Genomic DNA, 21094 nt, shown 5'->3' with positions numbered 1-21094 from the left:
TATGCACTTTTAATGGTAATTATATCGATTAAGATACAAAATAGGTATGATTTTTGGCAAGATCGAACAAGTATGCCCAATATGATCCAGATCCATATTATATATATATATATATATAGCTTCCTTAATTTGGTACAAACAAATTTGAGAAAAACATATATATAACGTACAATTAATTGCATCAATCTTATTCTTCAATAACAAGAAACAACTTTTATTCTTCCTTTTATTGCTCTAGCTTGCTTCTGAATCTCCTTCCATTCTATCACCAATGTAGTCTAGCCGGCCCTGTTTAGACAATTACAACATCAAGAATCTAATAATAATAATTTCAAAAAAAAAAAAAAAATCTAATAATAATAAAGAAAAAAAATGATTTAGATAGAGATAATATAGAATCGTAAATAAGAAGCTTCCACATGATCGTCTATAACACACCGTCTTGCTTCCCGTCTATCTCAAAAATGGTTTGATGATCGGATTTTTTTTTTTATGTAGATCAATATGTCTCTTTCAGTCGTTTTCCACCATTGATCGACGTGCCTCTCTACATCCTCCCTGATCTCTTCGCTACTCTTTGCCGCCCTCAACACCATCGTCTGGCCTCCATGCGCTAGCTTGTGGATCTCACTCGCCCGCGCATATTTCCCTTGCTCCCCTGGTTGCCGCCTTCTTCCCGAATCCAACGTTGCTGCTATTTTGGGATGTTTTGTTGAACTCTTATGCATTTTGTTGCTTTTTGCTTCTCCTCTTCTTCTTCTTCTTCTTTCTTCTTCTTCTCTTCTCCTTCTTCTTCTTGCTTTTTGCTTCTCTTCTTCTTCTTCTTCTTCTTCTTCTTTTTTTTTAATCTTTCGTTTTGTGGGATCTAGTCTCCTTGTGTCTAAGTGGTTTATTCTTGACGTGGAGACATTTGCTGGAAATCGGTCTGTGCTATCTCAACACATTATGTTCGGAACCGTCAGTGTTATCATTTGGTTGTATTTTTCATTATTGACTTTATTGTTAGGAACCCACCACATTTTTGGTTTTTTAATCCATGTACCCTTTCCTTAATTATTTGCTTAGAAAAAATAAGGTAAAAATTTTTTTTTAAAAAAAACTCATCTTACAATTACGTATATGAAGTTCAAAATAAAGCGTTTCACCTAGACCATGCACCTAGACCATGCATGCTAAGAGCACTAGTAGCAAGTTTATAGGTGATTCCCTTCCTTAAATATAGGGAAAATGTAATAAAAAAAATAAAAAAAAATAAAAATCACAGAAAATACCTGCAACAAATTTCCTAAGCATTGAGAATTTCAATGCACTGAGAAACACTGTAGCATTCCCAATTATTATTATAATCATAAACTCGATTCTCTCTCCTCTCTTCTCCTTCCAATAATAAAATGAAAGAAAAAAATAAAGTATATATATATATATATATTTTAATGGTTTAGGGAAAAATTAAGGAAAGTTATTGTAGAATGTTTTTAGATATTGTTGCAAAAAGTAATTTTGTTTTCTAAATTTAAGAAAAATAGTTGGGTGTCTGTTGCTAGTACTCTAATAAAAGTAAATCACACGACACATATGAAGCAAAATTTGTGATAACTGAATCGATCAGTCAGGAAACTTTTTTTTTTTTTTCTCCCACATAACCCCCTCTCTCACATTGTGTGGGTCCTATACGTGGGACCCACACAATGTGAGAGGGTTGTGTGAGAGTTGGGTATGAGAGGTTGTGAAGATATCATTGCTCTTTCTTTTTACTGCCCAAATTAATATCTTTCCTTCATTTTAATTTTGGAGAGTATATACCTAATATATTATTGAAGTTGAATTGCCAAGGGAGAATATGGGTATTATTGAAGTCAATATTTTTTTTCCCCTAAACTTGGCTTTATATTATTGATTAAAGAAAGATGGAGACTAAAATTTTGCAAAAAAAAAAAAAAACTCTACCTCCCGAAGTATCCACTTTTTTTTTTCTTTTTTTTGTCCAATATTCAAAAAGTGACTACCAACTCTCTCAGACTATCTAACTGTCCCAAAAAAGACCTTAGCGTCAATTTTTTCTGTTTCTTTGAATAGAAAGTCAGTTATGTGCGGCACACGTGACTTTCTCAGACCTGAATTCTTAAAAATGCTTTTGGGTAGTTTTAGCCATCCCATTTCTCATGGGGTGATTCAGCCACCCCAGTCCGGCCATAGGGAGCCACCCACATTGGGCCAAAAGGGGTGGCCTGACCACTCCATTTTTTCTTTTTTTCTTTTTTTGTTCTTTTTCTTTTTTGCTTTTGTGTTTTGATTTTTGTTCTTTTTTTTTTTTGTTCTTTTTTTCTTTTGCATTTAACTTCTTTTCAAGTATTTTTTTTTTTTAACACACTTTACCCCGACGTCTATTTTGAGAGTTGAGGTATGAAATGTCACGTGCACCTAACTAAATTTCCATCCAAAGAGGCGGAAAAATTGACAGAGGGTCTTTGTGCCACAATTGGATACTTTGAGGGGGTCGATCGATCGATCTGTTGTCACTTTTTGAATATTAGACGCGAAAAACCAAAAAAAAAAAAAATCAACCACATGCATATAACGCTAGAAGGCTCCAGACACCTTTTTTGCTAAGGTAGAAAGAAATATATATATATACACTTGTATGAAAAGATAAAGTAATAACTAAATTGAGAAATTCATACTATATTGACTTCGAAGCCCTCCTTTCAAGCACTGTGCTTTGCAACCACCAACGCAACCCCTGTATATATGTTCAGTTCTGAATCCAGCACAAGTACGTTTGCACCTTTCATTGCATCTTTTTATGTTTCTGTGGCTTCCATGATCTTCACATGGTTTGAGAGAGGAAAAGCAAGGAGAAATTATAGAGGGAGGGGGAGGATTATCAGCTTGCACTACAATTAGCACAAGTACAATTACTAGTACCATAATCTTCTCCAGGACTGGTTTTCTACTACCATTTCTACCCATATTTTCCCGCTCTAGATCTCTTGAAACATTTCTTTAATTACTTAATTAACGGTTCATTTATAGGGCCTACTTAAACTTAATGATGACTTTGTCATAATTAGAGATCAATTATATATGGCCAATCTGTGAAGATTAGGTAGGTGACTTTTTATATATGGAATCAAATTTTGTTAAACTCATGCATGACGTCTCATAGCTAGCTTGGATCAAGATTTATTACAAGAGTTATCGTGTAATTAGCAACTAGCTCTTAGTATGCTCGTATTTGTAATCCCAATGATTGTATAGTGTGATTTAAATAATAATTAGACAGATTAAGTTGCATTAATTAATCCAATACAAATATATATATATATGAAAAGGGATACATATTGCCATTGGGTTTCATGAAATTAACGTGTTTCATATAATTGATAGAATTATGAAAGAAAATATAGCCAACAACTTTACAACATATGGAATGGATAATTCAATTTACAAATACGTACGATCGATGTTGCAAATCACGAAAGCCATTTGCCTTTTCAAACAATCAAGCCTATTTTTTTTTTTTTTTTTATATGTCCACACAAGGGGGAGGTGAGATTTGAACTAGTGACCTCCGCTTTATGAGGCGTAGTCCCCAGCCGATTGAGCTACCCCTTGGAGACTCAAGCCTATTTTATTACGTACAAACTTATGCTTCTTTTGTTTTGACGTAAAATATTTTTAAAAAAAATTATTTTTCAAGAAAATATTTTTCACATATAACATTTTTCAGCATTTGGCGCGTATGGAAAATCACATATATTTTTTGTTTTTTCATTCAATCATATTAACCTATAAAAATCAATTTGTATTCACAACATAAAAATATTAATATAAAATAATTGCTTGGTGGTGGTCCGAGGATGATCCAAATGTGTCTCAATGGTGGTTCGGGGTGGTTTAGTAGTGATCCAGTGAGCTCAGCGGTGGTCTAAGGCTGGCTTAACGGTGGTTTAACGATGGTCCGGTGGTGGCTTAGTAATGGTCTAGGGTGGCTCAGATGTGGTCCAAGAAAGGTTCAGTGATGGTCCAGGGGTGTCTCGATGATGGTTCAGGGTGGCTCGGCAGTGGTCCGAGGGTGGCTCGGTAATGGTTCGGCAATGGTCTAGGAGTGGCTCGGTGATGGTCCAAGGTGGCTCGGTGGTGGTTCAGGGGTGGCTCGATAGGAGTCTGGTGATAGTCCAACGATAGCCCGAGGGTGGCTCGGTGATCAGCCGGTATGGTTTGGTGGTGACTTGACGGTTGCCTGAGTTTGTCTTGGTGGTGGTCTAACGATGGTTCAGCGGTTTGAGAATAAAAAATTCAAACTCAGAAAATGATTTACGGAATTTAAAAATGTAAATTATTTTCCGAAACTAAATAAGTTATTTTGGTCAAACTAAAATATTTTCGGTTTGACTTTTATTTTCAATGGCACCAAACACCAAAATATACGAAAAATATTTTTCAAAAAATATTTTACGCTTAAACAAACGGAGTATTAACATAATATTTCCTATTTGAAAGCTTTTTAAATTTATAGTTAAATATTATTTAGTCCCTCAACTAACAACAATTTTTTTATTAAAAACAATGAAATGAAAAGTTTCATGCTTCGGTCATTATGTTGGACAGAAAATCAACTATGACTAAAATCTTCTGAAAATACCCATATTTTGACAATTAAAAAACCAAAATTACCCTTTGTATTTATTAATTGATTGAAAAAGACTATTTAAAAAAAAAGAAGAAGAAGAAGAAAGAAAGAAAGAAAGAAAAACAAATCTAAAGATAATTACAAAATCAGTCTTTGTAGTTGACCAAAATTACAAATTGCTCATGGTAGTATAAAAAATAATTCAAGTCCTCAAGGTAGGCCATAATAACAATTTAGTCCTTATAGTCAAATTTCATCAAAAAACTTGACCGATTTTATTAATGTACTACGTGGCATCACCAATAGAATGATGACACGTGCCACTCTTTTTTAAAAAGTATAAATAAATTAAATATGTAAATATATATAAAAATTTAAAACTTAACATTTTTGGGATAAATGTAAAATCAGTCCATGTGGTTGACCTAAATTACAAATCGCTTATTGCGGTATAAAAAATAATTCAAATGTCCTCGGGGTAGACCAAAATAACAAATTAGTCGCTGCAGTCAAATTTCGTCAAAACATTTGATGGATTCCGTTAGTTTACCATTTCATCACCAATAGAATGATGATATGTGTCACTCTTAATAAAAAATATCAACATATTAAATATATATATATATATATAAAAAACTTAAAAATTAAAAACATTTTAAAAAAAATGAAAAAAAGCAAGGGGGTGGCTGCCACTTTGGGGGAGGGAGGTGGCCTGCGAGCCACCCCCAGAGGTGGAGCTAGCCATCTCTTGGGTGGCTTGTCGCCACCCTCGACGCCATCTGGGGTCGTTCGCGGGCCACTCCAAAGGTGGGGGTTGCCTTCGAGCCACCCCTATAGGTGGCCAAGGTGGCCGACACCACCTCTGAGGGTAGCTCCCAGGCAAACCCTTCCCCCATAAGCAACCACCCCTTGTTTTTTATCGTTTCATTTTTTTTTTTCATTTTTTCCTTTTATTATTTTTTAATCCTCACAAGGGCACATTGAGGAGAATCTGGCACAAGCGGTCACGTGCCAAGCACTTGACCAATTTTTCATCCAAATAGACAGCAGCCTCTAACGGATGGGGTTACGTTGCAACAAATTGACAGTTTGAAGGGTCAAATCATTATACTTGTCAGTTCATAATGCCTTATAAAAAAGAGATGTTAGTTGAGGGGATTAAATAATATTTAACCCTTAAGTTTATAGTAATTATTTCACGACCTTCATGTAGGGGTGTGCACGGGGCGGGGCAGGGCGGATTTCCGCCATTTTTACCCCCGCCCCGCAACTATGCGGGTATAGAAAATCCCACTCGCAACCGCAAATTTGCTCACTGTATCCGCAGGGTCGCTGGGCGGTTTCTGCCGGTGCGGGTTTTGCAAATTCAGAGTAGATCTGATGGGGTGGGCTTGAAGAGAAATGAAGAAAAAAGTGAGGGGTGGTTGCTTTGTTCCATAACTTCCATGGGCGTCCACTTCTCGACGTCGTCACTATCAAGTTGCGCGAGGAAGACGCCTTCTCCAGTTCCTAAAAACGAGTACCATACTAAAGGATAAGTCAAATACCTAAAGAGAAGAGTCATATGAGGGGAAGAAGAGAGGGGAAAAAACTAGAAAGAAAGAAGAGAGGGGAAGAACTGAAGAAGAGAAAAAGTGTTGTAGAAAGAAGAGGGGAAGAAGAGAGGGGAAGTGTGTGCACTGTGTAGTGTTGTGTGTGCGGCGCAGTGAATGAAAAAAGAAAAGTGAAGGGCGAAGGGCGCTAGGGCTCTGATTAGATTTATGTTTTCTTCTCTTTTTTTTTTTTTGTTTTACCTTGGTGCGGGGCGGGGCAGGGATCTGGTTTTTTTAAAACACTAAACCCACAACCCGCCCTGCCCTGCACATATTTTTCAAATTAAGACCCTAACCTGCAAAAAAAAAAACCGAAAACCCGGTCCTCTGCGGGGCGGGTGCTGCGGGTTTTGCACACCCCTACCTTCTTGTATTAATTGTTCACAAATACTTCGTATTAATGATCATGGACTATTGATGTAGCATAATAAGAAAGACAAGTAAAATTAAGGGTTAAATACATATTTGCCCCCTGTGCTTTACGACCTTTATTTTTTGCCCCCTCAGTTTCACTTTTTATCAATTTTGGTACTTGTGGTATATGAAAAGACGGAAATGGTACCTCCGTCTGATTTCCCGTCCAAAACTAACGTCCACCCACGTCATTGGGTACCTAAAAATTTGAAGCCCAGAACCCAATTCTTTACACATCGTTTCCAACAACATCCAGACAACAACATGACAGAAAATGCCGTGGGTGGACGTTAGTTTTGGACGGGAAATCAGACGGAGGTACCATTTCCGTCTTTTCATATACCACTGGTACCAAAATTGATAAAAAGTGAAACTGAGGGGGCAAAAAATAAAGGTCGTAAAGCACATGGGGCAAATATGTATTTAACCCTAAAATTAAATGACATCATTATTGTGGTGGTCCAAATCTTTTTGTTCAGAAATTATTGTGCTTTAATGTCTACTTTTTATCTATTTATGTAACTTTTATCAGTACCTATTCTCTATGTGTTTAATGGTTGTGTGTATGTTTTCGGAAGCCAAGTATTACAATCCCACAATTCAACTTAGATTGAGTTGTAATTTTGATAATTTGTCATAGAATTTCCAAATGATGAGTTTGCTAGGTTTTATGTTGGCATATTCAATGTCAAAACTGGGTCGGTTGTAAATCTAGGGTTAGCGGTTCAATCAGTCTTTAGATGGTGATTCCCAAACTTTGGTTTGGAATTTTGACAGAACCTCTCGTTCACAACAACATTTAAAGGTCATTTGAATAGGCCAACTTTATGTAGTTCAAAGCTCGAGGGTATTATATTGTCCGCTTTGGCCCTTTGGGGTATGATATTGTTCGGCTCTAATACCATATATAACAGTCTGTTCCAAGTAATATGATACTGATCGCTTTGGGCTAAGCCCACACAATTTTTTTTTCCTTGAGTTTTACCCCAAAAAAGCCTCATACCATTTAGAAAAGGATGTTTTATATAAGCACATCCCATTTTTCACACCCAAGTAATGTGGTATTAGAGCTATTGCCCAACTTGAGATGGAGGGAGTGTGCATAAGCCCATGAGGGTTGCCAATGGGCACTCGCTGAGATGCCAAGAATAGGGTGATCCCCCATCAAGGTCACCAATGGGGACACTCGGTTCCAAGAGGGAGTGATTAATTATAACGTTCCACATCATCTGGGTAAGAGAATGAGGATATGCTTATATATATATATATATTTACACCATTTTTGACACAACGCGTTTTAAAGCAGTGATGTCCGTGAACTCATCAGAACTCTGCAGTTAAGCGTGCTTATGCGAGAGTAATACTAGAATGCGTGACCTCTTAGGAAGTTTAGTTCAAGAGAGCCAAAAGTAAGCAATATTGTGTCGTTGTAGGTGGATCGTTACAATATAAGCCTCATAGCACATGATTTTCATTAATTCTTAAGGCCATTATTTTGTGCTCTTTGAGCGAATCTTAGCATGCATGCACCCTTATACCTTCATTATCAAACCTCTCCTAGATCGACTTTGTTAAACAACACTAAATCAAACCTTCAGCCATCAAAGTTCTGAGTTGTAGAAGAATTGTTAGAGTTTTGGAGCTATTTTGGTAGAAGACAAATGGGTCATTGGTTGGGGTACATATAAGGTTTTTATTACAAAGATTTTGCAAGTATATATAAACTATGTGCAATTTGATTCTTCTATAGTGGATAAGTTTTCTAGAGTTTATCTGATTTTGGGGGTGGTTTTAATTTTAAAGAATTCTTGATGCAAGAGAATTAGCACAAATATATAGAGAATCATACATAATATTTGAAAATTATTTTTAAAATAATATCTTTTTTCTTTGTCTACAAGAATTTTACTATGTCTCCCATTAACAAAGTTAAAAGGATATTTATGTTGAACCACTCCCCCCCCCACCCCCCGCAAAAAAAAAAAAAAAAAAAAAAAAAAAAAAAAAAAAACTCCAACAAATATCTTCCAAAATATTCCAAAACATTGCATAATAAGGGATTTTCAAATTAAACTACAAAATGATCGAATTGAATAATCATTAAATTAAATGGCTATAAGTATTTCATAATTGAGCAAAGGCTCAATTAAGAGGGACCAAAAACAAAAACAAAAACCAATCCTCAACCATCACATACATGTAACTCCCAGTATCTGTAATCGTCATCGATCCGTCCCCCCATAATCACATACAGGTCGATCTCCAGGTAACCCATAATCACAGGCACAAAGAGAAATGACAAAGAGATACTCAATCTTGCAAAGAAAACTTCAAGAACTCGAATTTGAACTAAGCCAAGTCTTCTCTCTCCCGGCCCGCTACGACCCAGTGCTCCCAACCGCTCCTTGAAGACATTCGACAAATTAAGGTTTGTGTTCGTCAAGAATCTCCTATCAGCCGAGGTCGCATCGCATCTGTCAAAGCCCCACCATTTGCACCACATTCAACAGCGACTCACGGAACTGGAGCGCAACTTCCGTGTGTGGGAAAGCTTCAAAACCCATGTGGATGATGACAATGCTTCGAGATGTTCTTGCAATGAGTCATGCCTCAACGACGACGGGAAGGCCTCTACTGACTCGGGCTCACCCGTTTATGAAGAAGGCCCGAAAAAGTTTTCCCTAGGTTTTGTCGAAGAAAAGGCACGGGTGGAGTTTTTGGGAGGTATTTTGAACCAAGAAAATGTGTTGCAGGCAGGATGTTTCAATTGTTTGGTTGAGGAAAAGGCGAAGCAGGAGACGAAGGGAGAAGAAGAAAGGAGGGTTGGGGTTAGGAGTTTATTTGGGGCTATGGCTATTGGGGCGGTGCTTGGAATGGCTTTGATGTGTTCTGTGATGGTGAGGTTTTCTGGTTGCTTCCAATATTATGCGGAACCACGAAGTTTTCTTATTTCTACTTAGAATTAATATATGGTTAGGTTTTCTTTCTTTCTTTTTTCCTTTCTTTTCATTCAAGATCTGATAATTGATATATATGTTGTATGCACTTTGAAGAGTATGTTTGTAACAATAGTTTCTTAATTTGTTAGTTTTCTTAACGTTAAATTTGGCGACTTGAATGGAGATGGTAATTAACATGCCAAAGTCTTAAATTTCTTTGAACTTGACATAAAGCAATTTTTTTTTTTTTTTGGTATTATTATAATTATTTTCTTATTTTATAATCAGGATATTTGGGGCTTCGCCCCGGCCAATTAGATATTTAAGACATTCATACTAGTCGGATAAAGCTTGAGCTTTTGTTTGAGGGTGTGACCCCAAAGAATTGCATACACTTGAGGAGAGTGGAACCTTACATCTTATATCTTTTCATGAGGACATTAGAGCCAAATGAATTACTACTCGAGTCAATCCCTTGAACATCATATATGGAAGCACATACTTTTTGAGAAACACTAACAGAATTTAAGAAAGTTCTGCTAAAAAAAAGCTGATATCTTTTACAAGCAATCTGATTTAACAAAATTAGTGCCATTTTATCATTGGCTCGATCAACCCGGCCGTGGTTTTTGCCCGTTTGCAAATTTGTGACTTTCTTGGCAAAAAACATTAAAAACATAGAAAAGATCTGTAACGATCCACCCCCAATGACACAATATTGTCCGCTTTTGGCTCCCCATATCAGACTTCCCAGGAGGTCACCCATCCTGGGATTGCTCTCGCGGCGGCTCGCTTAACTGCGGAGTTCTGATAGGTTCATTGCCATTACGGCTTTAAAACGCGCTGTCATAAAGGGTGCATTTATACATATAAGCACATCCTCATTCCCAGGAGATGTGGGACGTCACAATCACCCCCTCTTGGACCCAGCGTCCCCGCTGGCGTCCCTCATTGGGCTTGTGCACGCTCCCACCATCTCAGGCTGGGCAATGGCTCTGATACCATTTGTAACGATCCACCCCCAATGACACAATGCTGTCCGCTTTTGGCTCCCCAAACCAGACTTCCTAGGAGGTCACCCATCCTGGGATTGCTCTCGCAGAAGCACGTTTAACTGCGGAGTTCTGATAGGTTCATGACCATCACGGCTTTAAAACGCGTTGTGTCATAAAGGGTGCATTTATACATATAAGCACATCCTCATTCTCAGGCGATGTGGGACGTCACAATATGTGAAGACCAAGAAATTAAATATGAAATTTAGTGATTTATAAGTTATGTTTATTAAATATATGGGGTCAAATAACAATTAAGAAAAGAGAGAACTAAATGGGTTGGAGCAATGTTATAATTTAGAGAATATGGGGGTTTTAAAAATAAAAGAAGAGAATGGACAAAAGCCCAATCCGGTCAACCCTTTCTCCCCCAACCTCACGTGCAACCCATCCCACTTCCCCTTCTTCCTTAAGTTCACGCACAACCCCCCTTCCACTTTTCTTTTCTTCTTTTCTCTTCTTATTCGTCCTTCTTCTTCTTTCTTCGTCTTCTTTCTTCCTTTTCTCGCACGAACACAGTAAGACAGAGAGAGTCGGAGAGACTGAGGGAGGAGAGAAATAGAGAGATGAGACCGAGAGAGAATCGAGAGATGTGAGAGCCGAGAGCTGCTGAGAGAGAGATGAGATTGGGAGAGTTGAGGGAGATGGAGTCCGATCCTTCGATGGGTGGCGCCGACGAGACCAGAAGACGCCGGCGACGCGATCTCCGGTGAGCCCGTGAACCAGAGATGACCCGGGAGAGAGAGAACCCGAAACCCGTAGAACCCGTGACCCACGACCCGTGAGGACCCGATCCTCCATGATCGGCGACTGGGACTGAAATCCGGCGATTGAGGAGCTCCGGCGGAATCCAGGAGCTTGAACCCGCGACCCGTGAGCCCAGAAAATCCGAGAACCCGTGACCGTGACCCGTGCGACCCGCAACCCACCAAACCCGAGAAGAAGACCCGGTTCTTCAAAGTGATTTCCGGCGACTTTTCCGGCGGATTTGTTGAGAAAAATCCCCAAGGTATATAAATCCTATAATTTTGTGGATTGATTTGATTATAGTGAAATTAGGGTTTTATGATTTTGGGGGTTTTGTTCGGCCGTGTGTGATACTTGTGTTGTCAGGATTGTTACCATGAGCTTAGTATTTTCTGAGTTGGTATTTGTTGTTTATAGGTTGTGTATGGGTCGACTGTGTTCTCCGTTGTGGCCGGTTGTGTGTTGGCAGGGACTATTTGGGTGTTTTCTGGACTGTCGGCTGATTTGATTGGGTATTTTAAATGTGTCTCCTGTTTGATGTGCTTGGCTGAACTGATTTTAGCATTGAGAAACCGAAACCCCTGTTTTTGGTATGTTAACTGAATGGCTTGGAGCCCCTATGATATTGGATTATCTTTGATCATTAGTAATTTTATGGTGTTGATTTTAGTTGATAAATTATGAATCGAGAGATTATTCCCTTGTGTTGGCTATATACTCGCGGTTTGGTGCTTGGAGTTGTTTGATGGATTTGGGATTTTGGACAACCGGGTACTGTGTTGTTCTGTTCTAGAAATAAGGTTTTCAAAATAATAAAATATGATTCCCTAGTTTGACTATGAAAGATTGAGTAGTTTTGAAAGGGTGGGGTTTAGGTTCGGTCACTAATTTCCGAACAACTAAATTGGATTGTTAGAATTATGATATGTTGGTGTTAATGGCTCCATGTATATGGATTTTAATGGCCAGATTCTTGAGTATTGGTGAATGGTAATTTATTGATGAAGGTTGTAGTTGATTTTAAGTTGTTAACCCTATGTATTGGATTTGTTGATGTACTTTGGGTTGAGACCTCATGGTGACATTAGAGAACGTAATTGTTAATTGTTGATGATGGGTGTTGTGTAATTTTGATGGATTGGTTTGGGAGTTTTAAATTGAGTGGTAACGTTGGGTTATGGTTACTTGATAGAGAATGAGTATAATGTTTATGGATGTGAATTGAGGCTTTAATGGATGTATTTTGTTGTTGACCGAATGAGTTATTGATGTTGGAGTTGGTCTCTTTGATTTTTAGTTATGTTGCCTATGGATGATATGTGTTAATATTTGAGAGCTTTGGGTTTGATGAATGGCCATGGATGTTGAAGGTTTGGTCGTAGGAGAATCTTGGATTATTGTTGGAATAGAGATTGTGATAATTATGATTAATGTTGTATGAATTTTAAGGGATTGTTTTGATAAGTTAACCGATTAAGAATAGTATTTATTTCAGAGCTTAATTTGAAGGGTAGCTATGATTGATGGTTAGATTTCTTGTTATGCTTGTATGGGTATATTGATTCATGATTTGGTGTAAGGCTTGAGGTGGGTATATTTGGATTCTTTTGGTTAAAGAGGGCAGTCAATGGGCTGGTTTTAATGTTAGGAGTTCATGTTTGTGCTTTAAACTTCCTTTAGTGAACAGATATGTTATAAAAGAGGATTATAGCCTAATCTAATATGAGTTGTTAAGTTAATATGTATAAGCTAATAGACTTATAGAACATATAAATATGATATAAATCAATTTTGTAGCAACCTAGTAACTAATCCACCTATCTATATACACACGGTACTTATGTGTATCATCGGATTAGGTTTAAGCATTGTATATGTATACATATAAATGTATATGAATCAAATATACATTGTTAATATAATAAATAGACAAGTAAAATAATAGAAGTATCTTAAAGATAAATAAGTGATAAAATATGAACCTACAAGCGAGGATTGACCTAATAGTAGTTAAAGGAACTTAATTGGTTCTAGAGATAGAGTAATGCGACGTGTGAGCATGCGGGTAGTTAGGATGTCATAGAGTATGAGATTCAATAGTGTAGTCTAACGATACCAATGTTTGCAGGATCGTGTTGTAATTGGAGACTTCAATGGGTTCTCCAATGTAGAGTCCAAGTGACTAGAGTCCAAGGAGTGTTCGGGTTGGAGTCCAATGCAGCCAAGGTGCGTATTCCACTCACTGAGAAAATATATATTTTTATATGTATTGGATTGATAAAAATATATATATTGTTTATGAAACTGAGCCAACCATATGATGAAATGTATATGCTTTGAGATGATTTGTTTAGTTTCGATTATGTTTAAACTATATCAATGATGTTAAAGAGATAGTGCAAGAGTGAAAAGTATTGACTAGATTTAAAGTGTTAAGTTCTGCGATTGAGATTTAAATTATGCAAATTGTTTGAGAACATGTTATGTTGAAACTGCGTAGATTTGATAAAGAAACTAAGTTTTGAATGATTTCAAAGTGTTGGGTAAAATGCTGAATTTGTTTAGTTTTAAAAGGACGTAATTTAACAATTGCATGATTTCAGCGTGACACAGTAGTGAAATATATACTGGTCAAGCATGGAACATTGAGCATGTAGTATAGAGCATACATACCAGCAGTATCAGTATATCAGCAGCATAACAGTATCAACAGCATATCAGTATCAGCAGCATAACAGTATCAGCAGCATATCAGTATCAGCAGCATTATTAGCCCCAATTCATGCATAGCATATATAGCATTGTTTTGTGAGAGTTGTTTTTATGTTATGAGTAGTTTTACTAAACGTATTTGTATGCATAAGAGTCTTCATGAAAAAGATCTTATGTATATTTCTATCGGATAGTCATGTGTTAATATCATACATTGAACTTGAAAGTACATGGATACATGACTACCCAGGTGCGAGTAATGGCATGTCTATGAGTAGGAAGGTTGACTGTTCTTGTTCTTCAGGAAAGACGTGTTAGCATGATTGAGTTTAACTCTAGTGCTCTCATGATCTACTGATGTCAAGGCACGAAGCTGGAATACGATTAGAGATGGTGTTGCGAGTGTTTTGTTGAAGGATGTTATCCTAGTACGGAAAAGTAAGATGCCATGTTCTTTGCTTAAGACCTATGTGTATACGTGATATCTGTGATGGAGTGATCGTGTGCACATATGTCCAAGCGACCGGTGAAAAGTATTATTATAGAGGGGTCTATATGTAGAAACTTCCAAGGAGGGATGTCTGGAACTTCTACATGTTTTCACAGCTATATAGTATGTTTTAAATAATTTCTGAATAGTCGATGTTTGCTACATTAGCTATTGGTAAATTGTGGCTAATATAGTGCTCGCACGACTAAAAATAAAATAAGGGTTGGTTCTTTGTGAAAACTCAGTTAGTCTTATACCACTGAGGTCTTAGTATGAGGTATACTAAGGCGGTGAACTCATTCTTTCACCTATGCGGATGTGGATACCACCACAACCGTGTAGATGATGTTTCTTTGGCTGCAGGTACTTCGGTATAGTCGATGGGTCGGTAGCAGTGTGCTTGGGATATTATGACTGAAGCTCGCCGCGTCAGTTGTAATTGTCGGACCACGGGTTGTCCACTATTTTATAGGTTTGGTATGGCTTGTGATGTTTGTGTCACTTATTCTTTGTTAAGCCATTATTCTTATAGTATTAATAAGACTCAAACAGATAGATGTTAAATGGCTCTTTGTTGTAATTAATTTGTGAAAGATGTTTAAGTTGTAATTTTCGTTATTCAGATTTATGTTTTCCGCTGCATAGATAGATGTATGTTATACTCTGATTATCAGGTACATGTTATGGGGCATGTGCCATATGTTGGCTGAGCGACACGTAGTCGTGCCACTGCGATGACTCGTTTTATGTTTGTAAAAAAAAAAAAAAAAAAAAAAAAAAAAAGGGTCGTCACAAGATCACCGTATTTAGTGCGATCTGCAAATTAAATAAGATAGTTTGGATGAATTTATTTCCTTTGTAAACTTTCGAAGCCGGCCATCCAGTTTAATTTGTTAACTTGAATTTGAGAGTTATAGATGAGATACACATTTAATATTTATTCATATGCAAGATGACAACGATGAATGCAATGATAGAGTGGGTTATACAGTTATGGGTAGAGTCGATCTAGAGGGTGTTCCTTAAAGCGCTCTCATGGCTTAGCCATTTTTAAATGTAAAATAGTTAATCATAATTTACTTTTATTAGTTTAACTAATTAATTTCTAAAGGTCCAAAACCACATATATATACTACTCCAGCTCTAGCACCCCAACAAACTCCAGCCCCTCCAACTGCCCCTGTGGTGCCGCTGCCTTGATCAGCTTGTATTTCTGCTGCATAGCCACCAGCACCAACACCAAAAACTGGCTTACTTCTAGCTCCAAATAAGCTAGGCATGGCTACCATTTAAAAAAATAAAATAAAAAAATCCAAAAACCCAAACAGCTGCTGCAAGAAACTCAAGAAATTAAGACTTTGTTTCGTTAAAGCTTGAGGACGATGAGTGAAAGAGAGTGAGTAGAGAGACAAACAAAAGCTATTACAGAAGGTAAAAGAAAAAGGAGAAGAGAAAGAGAGAGGGTGAGAGAGAAATTAATTAAAAAGGGATGGGTTGCTGCACAGTGTAGCGCCACATGTGGTGCATGTGACACTGTGCACAAATGAAGGAAAAATCTAAAATGAATTTTGCTTACATAACTGGATGGAGAGAGTTTTTGGTAATTTGGTTAGCTATCTTAACTAAAAAGGAAAAATGGCTAAGTTATTGGGAGAGCTCTTAGCAGGCATGATGAACCGAGAGTACCTCGTGTAGATCCAAGGGTGTGTCGATTTTCCAAGAAAGATCGATGTTCAAGTGAAAACTGTAAGTAAGATATTGGAGGAAATTAAACCAATATATTGTGCGGAATTAATGATGGGATTGTATTTGGAATATTGGTTTAGTTTCATCCAATTCTCACGTGCAGCTTATTCACGTACAGTCTATATATGTCCCAAACCAGATTTCAGAAAAAAAAAAAAAAAAAAAAAGCTTAATTTGATTCCCACTTTTCTGAACCAGACCGCTTTGGTTTATAACAAGAAGAATCACGTAACTGTCATGATTTCCCCAAGGAAAAACGATGGCAAAAATAGTGTGAAGCCTTCAGACAGGCGGTTGTTAATTTGTCCCCTGGAAAGCGGGGTTGTTCGAATTGCATGTGTGCAATTTAGAGGAGATCGATTCTTATTCGCTATATTTGCAAGCCAAGCCAATCAACACAAACGTAACGGTGCTTTGTGTGAGATCGATTAGTTGCAGCAAAACTCTTACACCCTCTTCATAAAAATAATAATAATAATAAATAAATAAAAAACTAATACTAGAAATCCTTGTTAAGAATTTAGGAATTTCACGAAAACGTACTTGTCAATTATATAATTATATAATTAGCTGAGTCTGTGAATATTCTTCAATATAATTAATTTATGGGAGTTTTAGTCAAATCAGCGAATGCGTCAATAGGGTTGATAAAAAATGCTTAAGCACAGAAAATCCTGAGAGCATATATACCAAAATTAATTTAGATAATCTAAGTAGAATATACGTACGTACTGACTACTGAGCATATTAATTAACGGGAACCAGCTAGTTGTGCTTATCCAATACCGTACCACTTACGCAAATTAATATGAAATGCCACATATTAGCTGAAATTTTGTATTCTGAAATGGGCCTCATCAATCATCTATGGACTATATATGAACGATCCCTAATCATCCCCCAATCTATTATCATAAAGAGGATAAAGATTATAGCTTTAAAAAAGATTTCTTTAGTTTTTCAACCTTAGGATTGATTCCTTTTCTTTCTTTTCTTTTTTATATTTTATAGAGCGGTGGAATTAAAATCACTTGGTGTACGTGTGTTACACTCCTCTCATTTATCCCTCTCTCTTTTTTTCTTTTTTCTATTACCAAATAATTTTTTTCACTTTTTTCTCACAAAAGAATTCAAATCTTTTTTCACTTTTATATCACTAATCATTTTTTATTAATATTGAAAAAAAAAAATCACAAGAAAACACCCTACCAAACTTTTTAAAGATTTCTCTGTACAAAATTACGCATATCCCGTCAGCACGTGGGCGACACTTGGAAATCAGAAAGCTCACATGCTCTGTGAGTCAGTCTGCCCTTTAGTGTAATCGCATTAACAGATTCTTGTGTCTCTGTAATTTTCCCGCAACCACCTCACAATTTCGTCAATTCACATCTCGAATATGCGGCGAACCTTATCCCACGGGTTCCCACTGCGCCGAATTCCGAATCCAACCAGTCAAGTTGTTTGTTTCACGAACTAAATTCCACTTTTACCCCCACCGCTTACTTTTTGATATTCCTCGTTCCTTTCACAAATCTGTCTTCTTCTTCTTTGCCTTTTCAAAGTCTTTATAGATCATCTTCAAGAGCTGACACGGAAAAACCCTAACTCGTTCATTTCTCTCTCGCTCTCACTCTGACTCACCGAGTTTCACCGTTTTGACTCAGCGAACCATGAGCCTATTCAGGCGAATCGACCTCATCGAGGCCCACTACCATCCCTCACTCTTCCTCAGAGAAACTTCCATTTTCGCGGCCGAACCCCTAGCTTTCCCCTCATTTGTGGAGGAGGCATTCGATCTCAGCCTCGGTCTCGACCTCCTAAACCCTAAGCCTAGCCCAATTGCATTCTTCGATGCGGTCACCGATCTGGTCCGCATCAACGAAACGCCTTCCTTCGCTTCTTACAGACGTATCCAGCGAGTCGAGAAGAGGCGCGGACCCGAGCATTTTTACTTGCAGAGCCTGTGCGACCGAGTGAGCGAGCTGGAATCGCGCTTCGATCGGCTGGTCAACGCGAGGGAAAAAGGTGGGGACCGTAAGTACACATGGACAGCGGAGATAAAGAGCCCGGAGAAGGATGGCGTGGAACGGAAGTACAAATGGACGGCGGAGATCAAGGGAGGGAAGAAGAAGGTGGGAGGGACTGAGAAGAACTATAAATGGACGGAGGAGATAAAGGGGAGGGGAGAGGCGGGGCGCCCGATCGCGCGGACTTACACGTTCAAAGCATCGAGCGGCGATGTAGGTGACTGTAGCGGATTAAAGGAGAATAAGAAGAAGGGACTCAAGGGAGAGAGTGACATGCATGTGGTGGAGATCGAAGATCCTGCAGATCACGGCGCTGTGATTTTAAGACAGGTCTTTCCTATAATTACTGATTTATGATCCATTTAATTTCCTTAATCCTGCGTGGTATTGTACTTATCTGGAAGTACTGTGCATACGAACGTAATGTATTGTACTTTATCTTAAAGGCCTTTGCCAAGAGAGTTGGAGCTGTTGGAAAGAGCAAAGGTAAGAAGAAGGAATTGTCTCCTCAAGATGCAGCATTGATGATTCAGATATGCTTCAGAGCTTATCTGATCCGGAGATCACAGACTCTTCGTGCCCTTAGAGATCTGGCAGTTGCCAAGACCAAGTTGAAGGAGATCAGATCATTGTTCCATAATTTCTCCTACCGCCGGCGCGTAGCCCATGATGCAGAGGAGCGTCAGAGGTTCGCAGAAAAAATTATCGTCCTGCTCCTTACTGTTGATGCCATTGAGGTAACATCGTCTTAATCGCTTCAATTTCCATAGTTGTGAATCTGATCAAACCCTTAATGACCTTTCATCATATCCCAAACTTAATCTGGGTGACTTTTCATCATTGTCCATTATTATTCAGTAAATCTGCACGCTCACTATAATTTGATATTTGGTTTAGTGTGTCATGTATGCACATCGATATGTATTTAATTAACAAATGGTGAACAAAATCTGAAGGATCGAGAAAGAAGCTTTTGACATCACATCAAAGCCCCAAGATGGTTAAAAGCTTTATTACATATTTAGCTAAATGGTAGACAATAATCCCACTAGACTTGAATAATATTTTAGTGCCCATAATTATAACAACCCTCCATACCTCATTCAACATTGGTTGATTCTTTCTATTGATATAATTTCTTCCATGGTCTTATCTGAATTTGGTTCAAAAGGAGCACAATTGTCCTAATTTGTTTTGGGATAGCTCAATCGGCCGGGGACTACGCCTCATGAAGCGTGCAGATCACTAGTTCGAATCTCTTCTTTCCCTCTCTTGGGGTAAAAAATAAAATCAGAAAACACTTTACCACATTGATCAAGCAAGTAATTGACCTCCATGACGATGAATTCCATATCTGTTCTGAGAAAGATTGTGAACCTTGTTCTGGTTGAAATGTGAGAACACCGTGCTTTCAACCATCCCCTAATATGCGCTATCACGTCAAATGATGGATGATAATTTTTTACAGCCAAGTAATTTTTCAGCACAGAATACTTGAAAGTATACAACAGTTAACTCTGATTTAGCCATGTTGTAAGATTTTCATGTTTCCATCTCTTAATCTTTAGTTTCTAAGTAGTCAAACAGGACATTTACTTATTATTTGTTCTCCTAATGGTGATCCAATGCCTGCATTGTAACAGGAAGCTGGCCTCATGGTGCGTGCTGCAAAGAGGTCAATGGTGGATGAGTTGGAAGCAATGCTTGATGTTGTGGACCCCCATCCTCCTGGGAAATCACTTTCCATGAGGAGGAGGACTTTTGATATGCCTGACAGTCGCATTCAGAAGGAAATTGCAGCAAGTGTGACACAGGTTGTCGAAATGCTTAATCAGGAAGAGCACTCAGAGTGCTGAATGGATATGAATTTCCTACAAACTGGGGGGAAGGAATTTTGCCAAATAACGGTAACAAAAATAAATCGCCACTATTTGGGTTTCCATTGTAATGATGTGACCTAGTTGAGGAGGTTTAGAAGACTTTTAACTGGCTGTTTCTCTCACGTGATGAAGATTTTGGAGTCTTTAACTGGCTGTCTGTCTCTCATGTTATTGTTTTCCCAGGAAGAAAGCTTTGGGTTTGGAGATGGCTGATCACCGTGCTTTGATTTGTGTCTGTAATTTTTACAACTGGGCAGTGTTAATTATTAATTTTCTCTACCTGGAAAAGCTTCATTCCATTCACTTTGGACGTCCTTTTTCACCATCTAGTTCTACTTGGGGCCATATTCTCTTCTGAAATTGGTTTTGGGCTATTTTGTTTATCAACTTTATCATATCTTTAAATTTGTTAGCTTCAACGGGAGAGTTGGCATTAAAAGATGAAGTCAATCGTCATTTCAAAAGCAGGATTTTGGATGAAAATTGGAAACATTGCACTTCATTTTAGTGCCCAAGCCCAAGATTTTTCTAGTAGATGACTACTCGGTATTAATGCAGTTGATCTCTGGCCATTTTGTCCAGCATTTAGAAAATATTTTCAGAAAAATAAAATAAAAATGATGTATTTTTCTATCATTTGGGTGAGATCTTGAAAGTGATTTTCGATGTTTTATGGCATTGGAAATTTCTATGTAACAAAGACAAATCAGTAATATCAAAGCCCATAGTTTAGAAAATGTTTTGTGGCAACGACATTTTTTACTTCACAACTATTTTATAATGTTAATGTAACAATTTCCGAATATATACATATATAAAAAGGATGGTGCAAATTGATCTGTTTATAGACTTGGTG

At 37.7% G+C, this 21094-nt stretch overlaps 1 protein-coding gene and 2 long non-coding RNA genes across 3 annotated transcripts; 2 read left to right on the top strand and 1 right to left on the bottom strand.

The window, feature by feature from the left end:
* Positions 1-82: 82 nt before the first annotated feature.
* Positions 83-3083, bottom strand: LOC133861912 (uncharacterized). Its single transcript, XR_009899086.1, has 2 exons — positions 2682-3083; positions 83-288 (listed from the first exon to the last, which is right to left on the bottom strand). It is a non-coding gene; the product is annotated as an uncharacterized LOC133861912 (long non-coding RNA).
* A 9994-nt stretch (positions 3084-13077) lies between these two features.
* Positions 13078-15162, top strand: LOC133861537 (uncharacterized). The gene is made up of 2 exons (XR_009899031.1): positions 13078-13606; positions 14925-15162. It is a non-coding gene; the product is annotated as an uncharacterized LOC133861537 (long non-coding RNA).
* A 2688-nt stretch (positions 15163-17850) lies between these two features.
* Positions 17851-20234, top strand: LOC133861914 (BAG family molecular chaperone regulator 7). The gene is made up of 3 exons (XM_062297738.1): positions 17851-18688; positions 18805-19095; positions 20002-20234. The coding sequence occupies exons 1-3, from the start codon at positions 18002-18004 to the stop codon at positions 20212-20214; spliced, it is 1191 nt and encodes a 396-aa protein (XP_062153722.1). The 5' UTR covers positions 17851-18001; the 3' UTR covers positions 20215-20234.
* The last annotated feature ends 860 nt before the right edge of the window (positions 20235-21094 follow it).

Source organism: Alnus glutinosa, chromosome 2, assembly GCF_958979055.1.
Source record: "Alnus glutinosa chromosome 2, dhAlnGlut1.1, whole genome shotgun sequence".
Lineage (NCBI taxonomy): Eukaryota > Viridiplantae > Streptophyta > Magnoliopsida > Fagales > Betulaceae > Alnus > Alnus glutinosa.
This window is presented reverse-complemented; position numbering and strand designations above follow the sequence as displayed.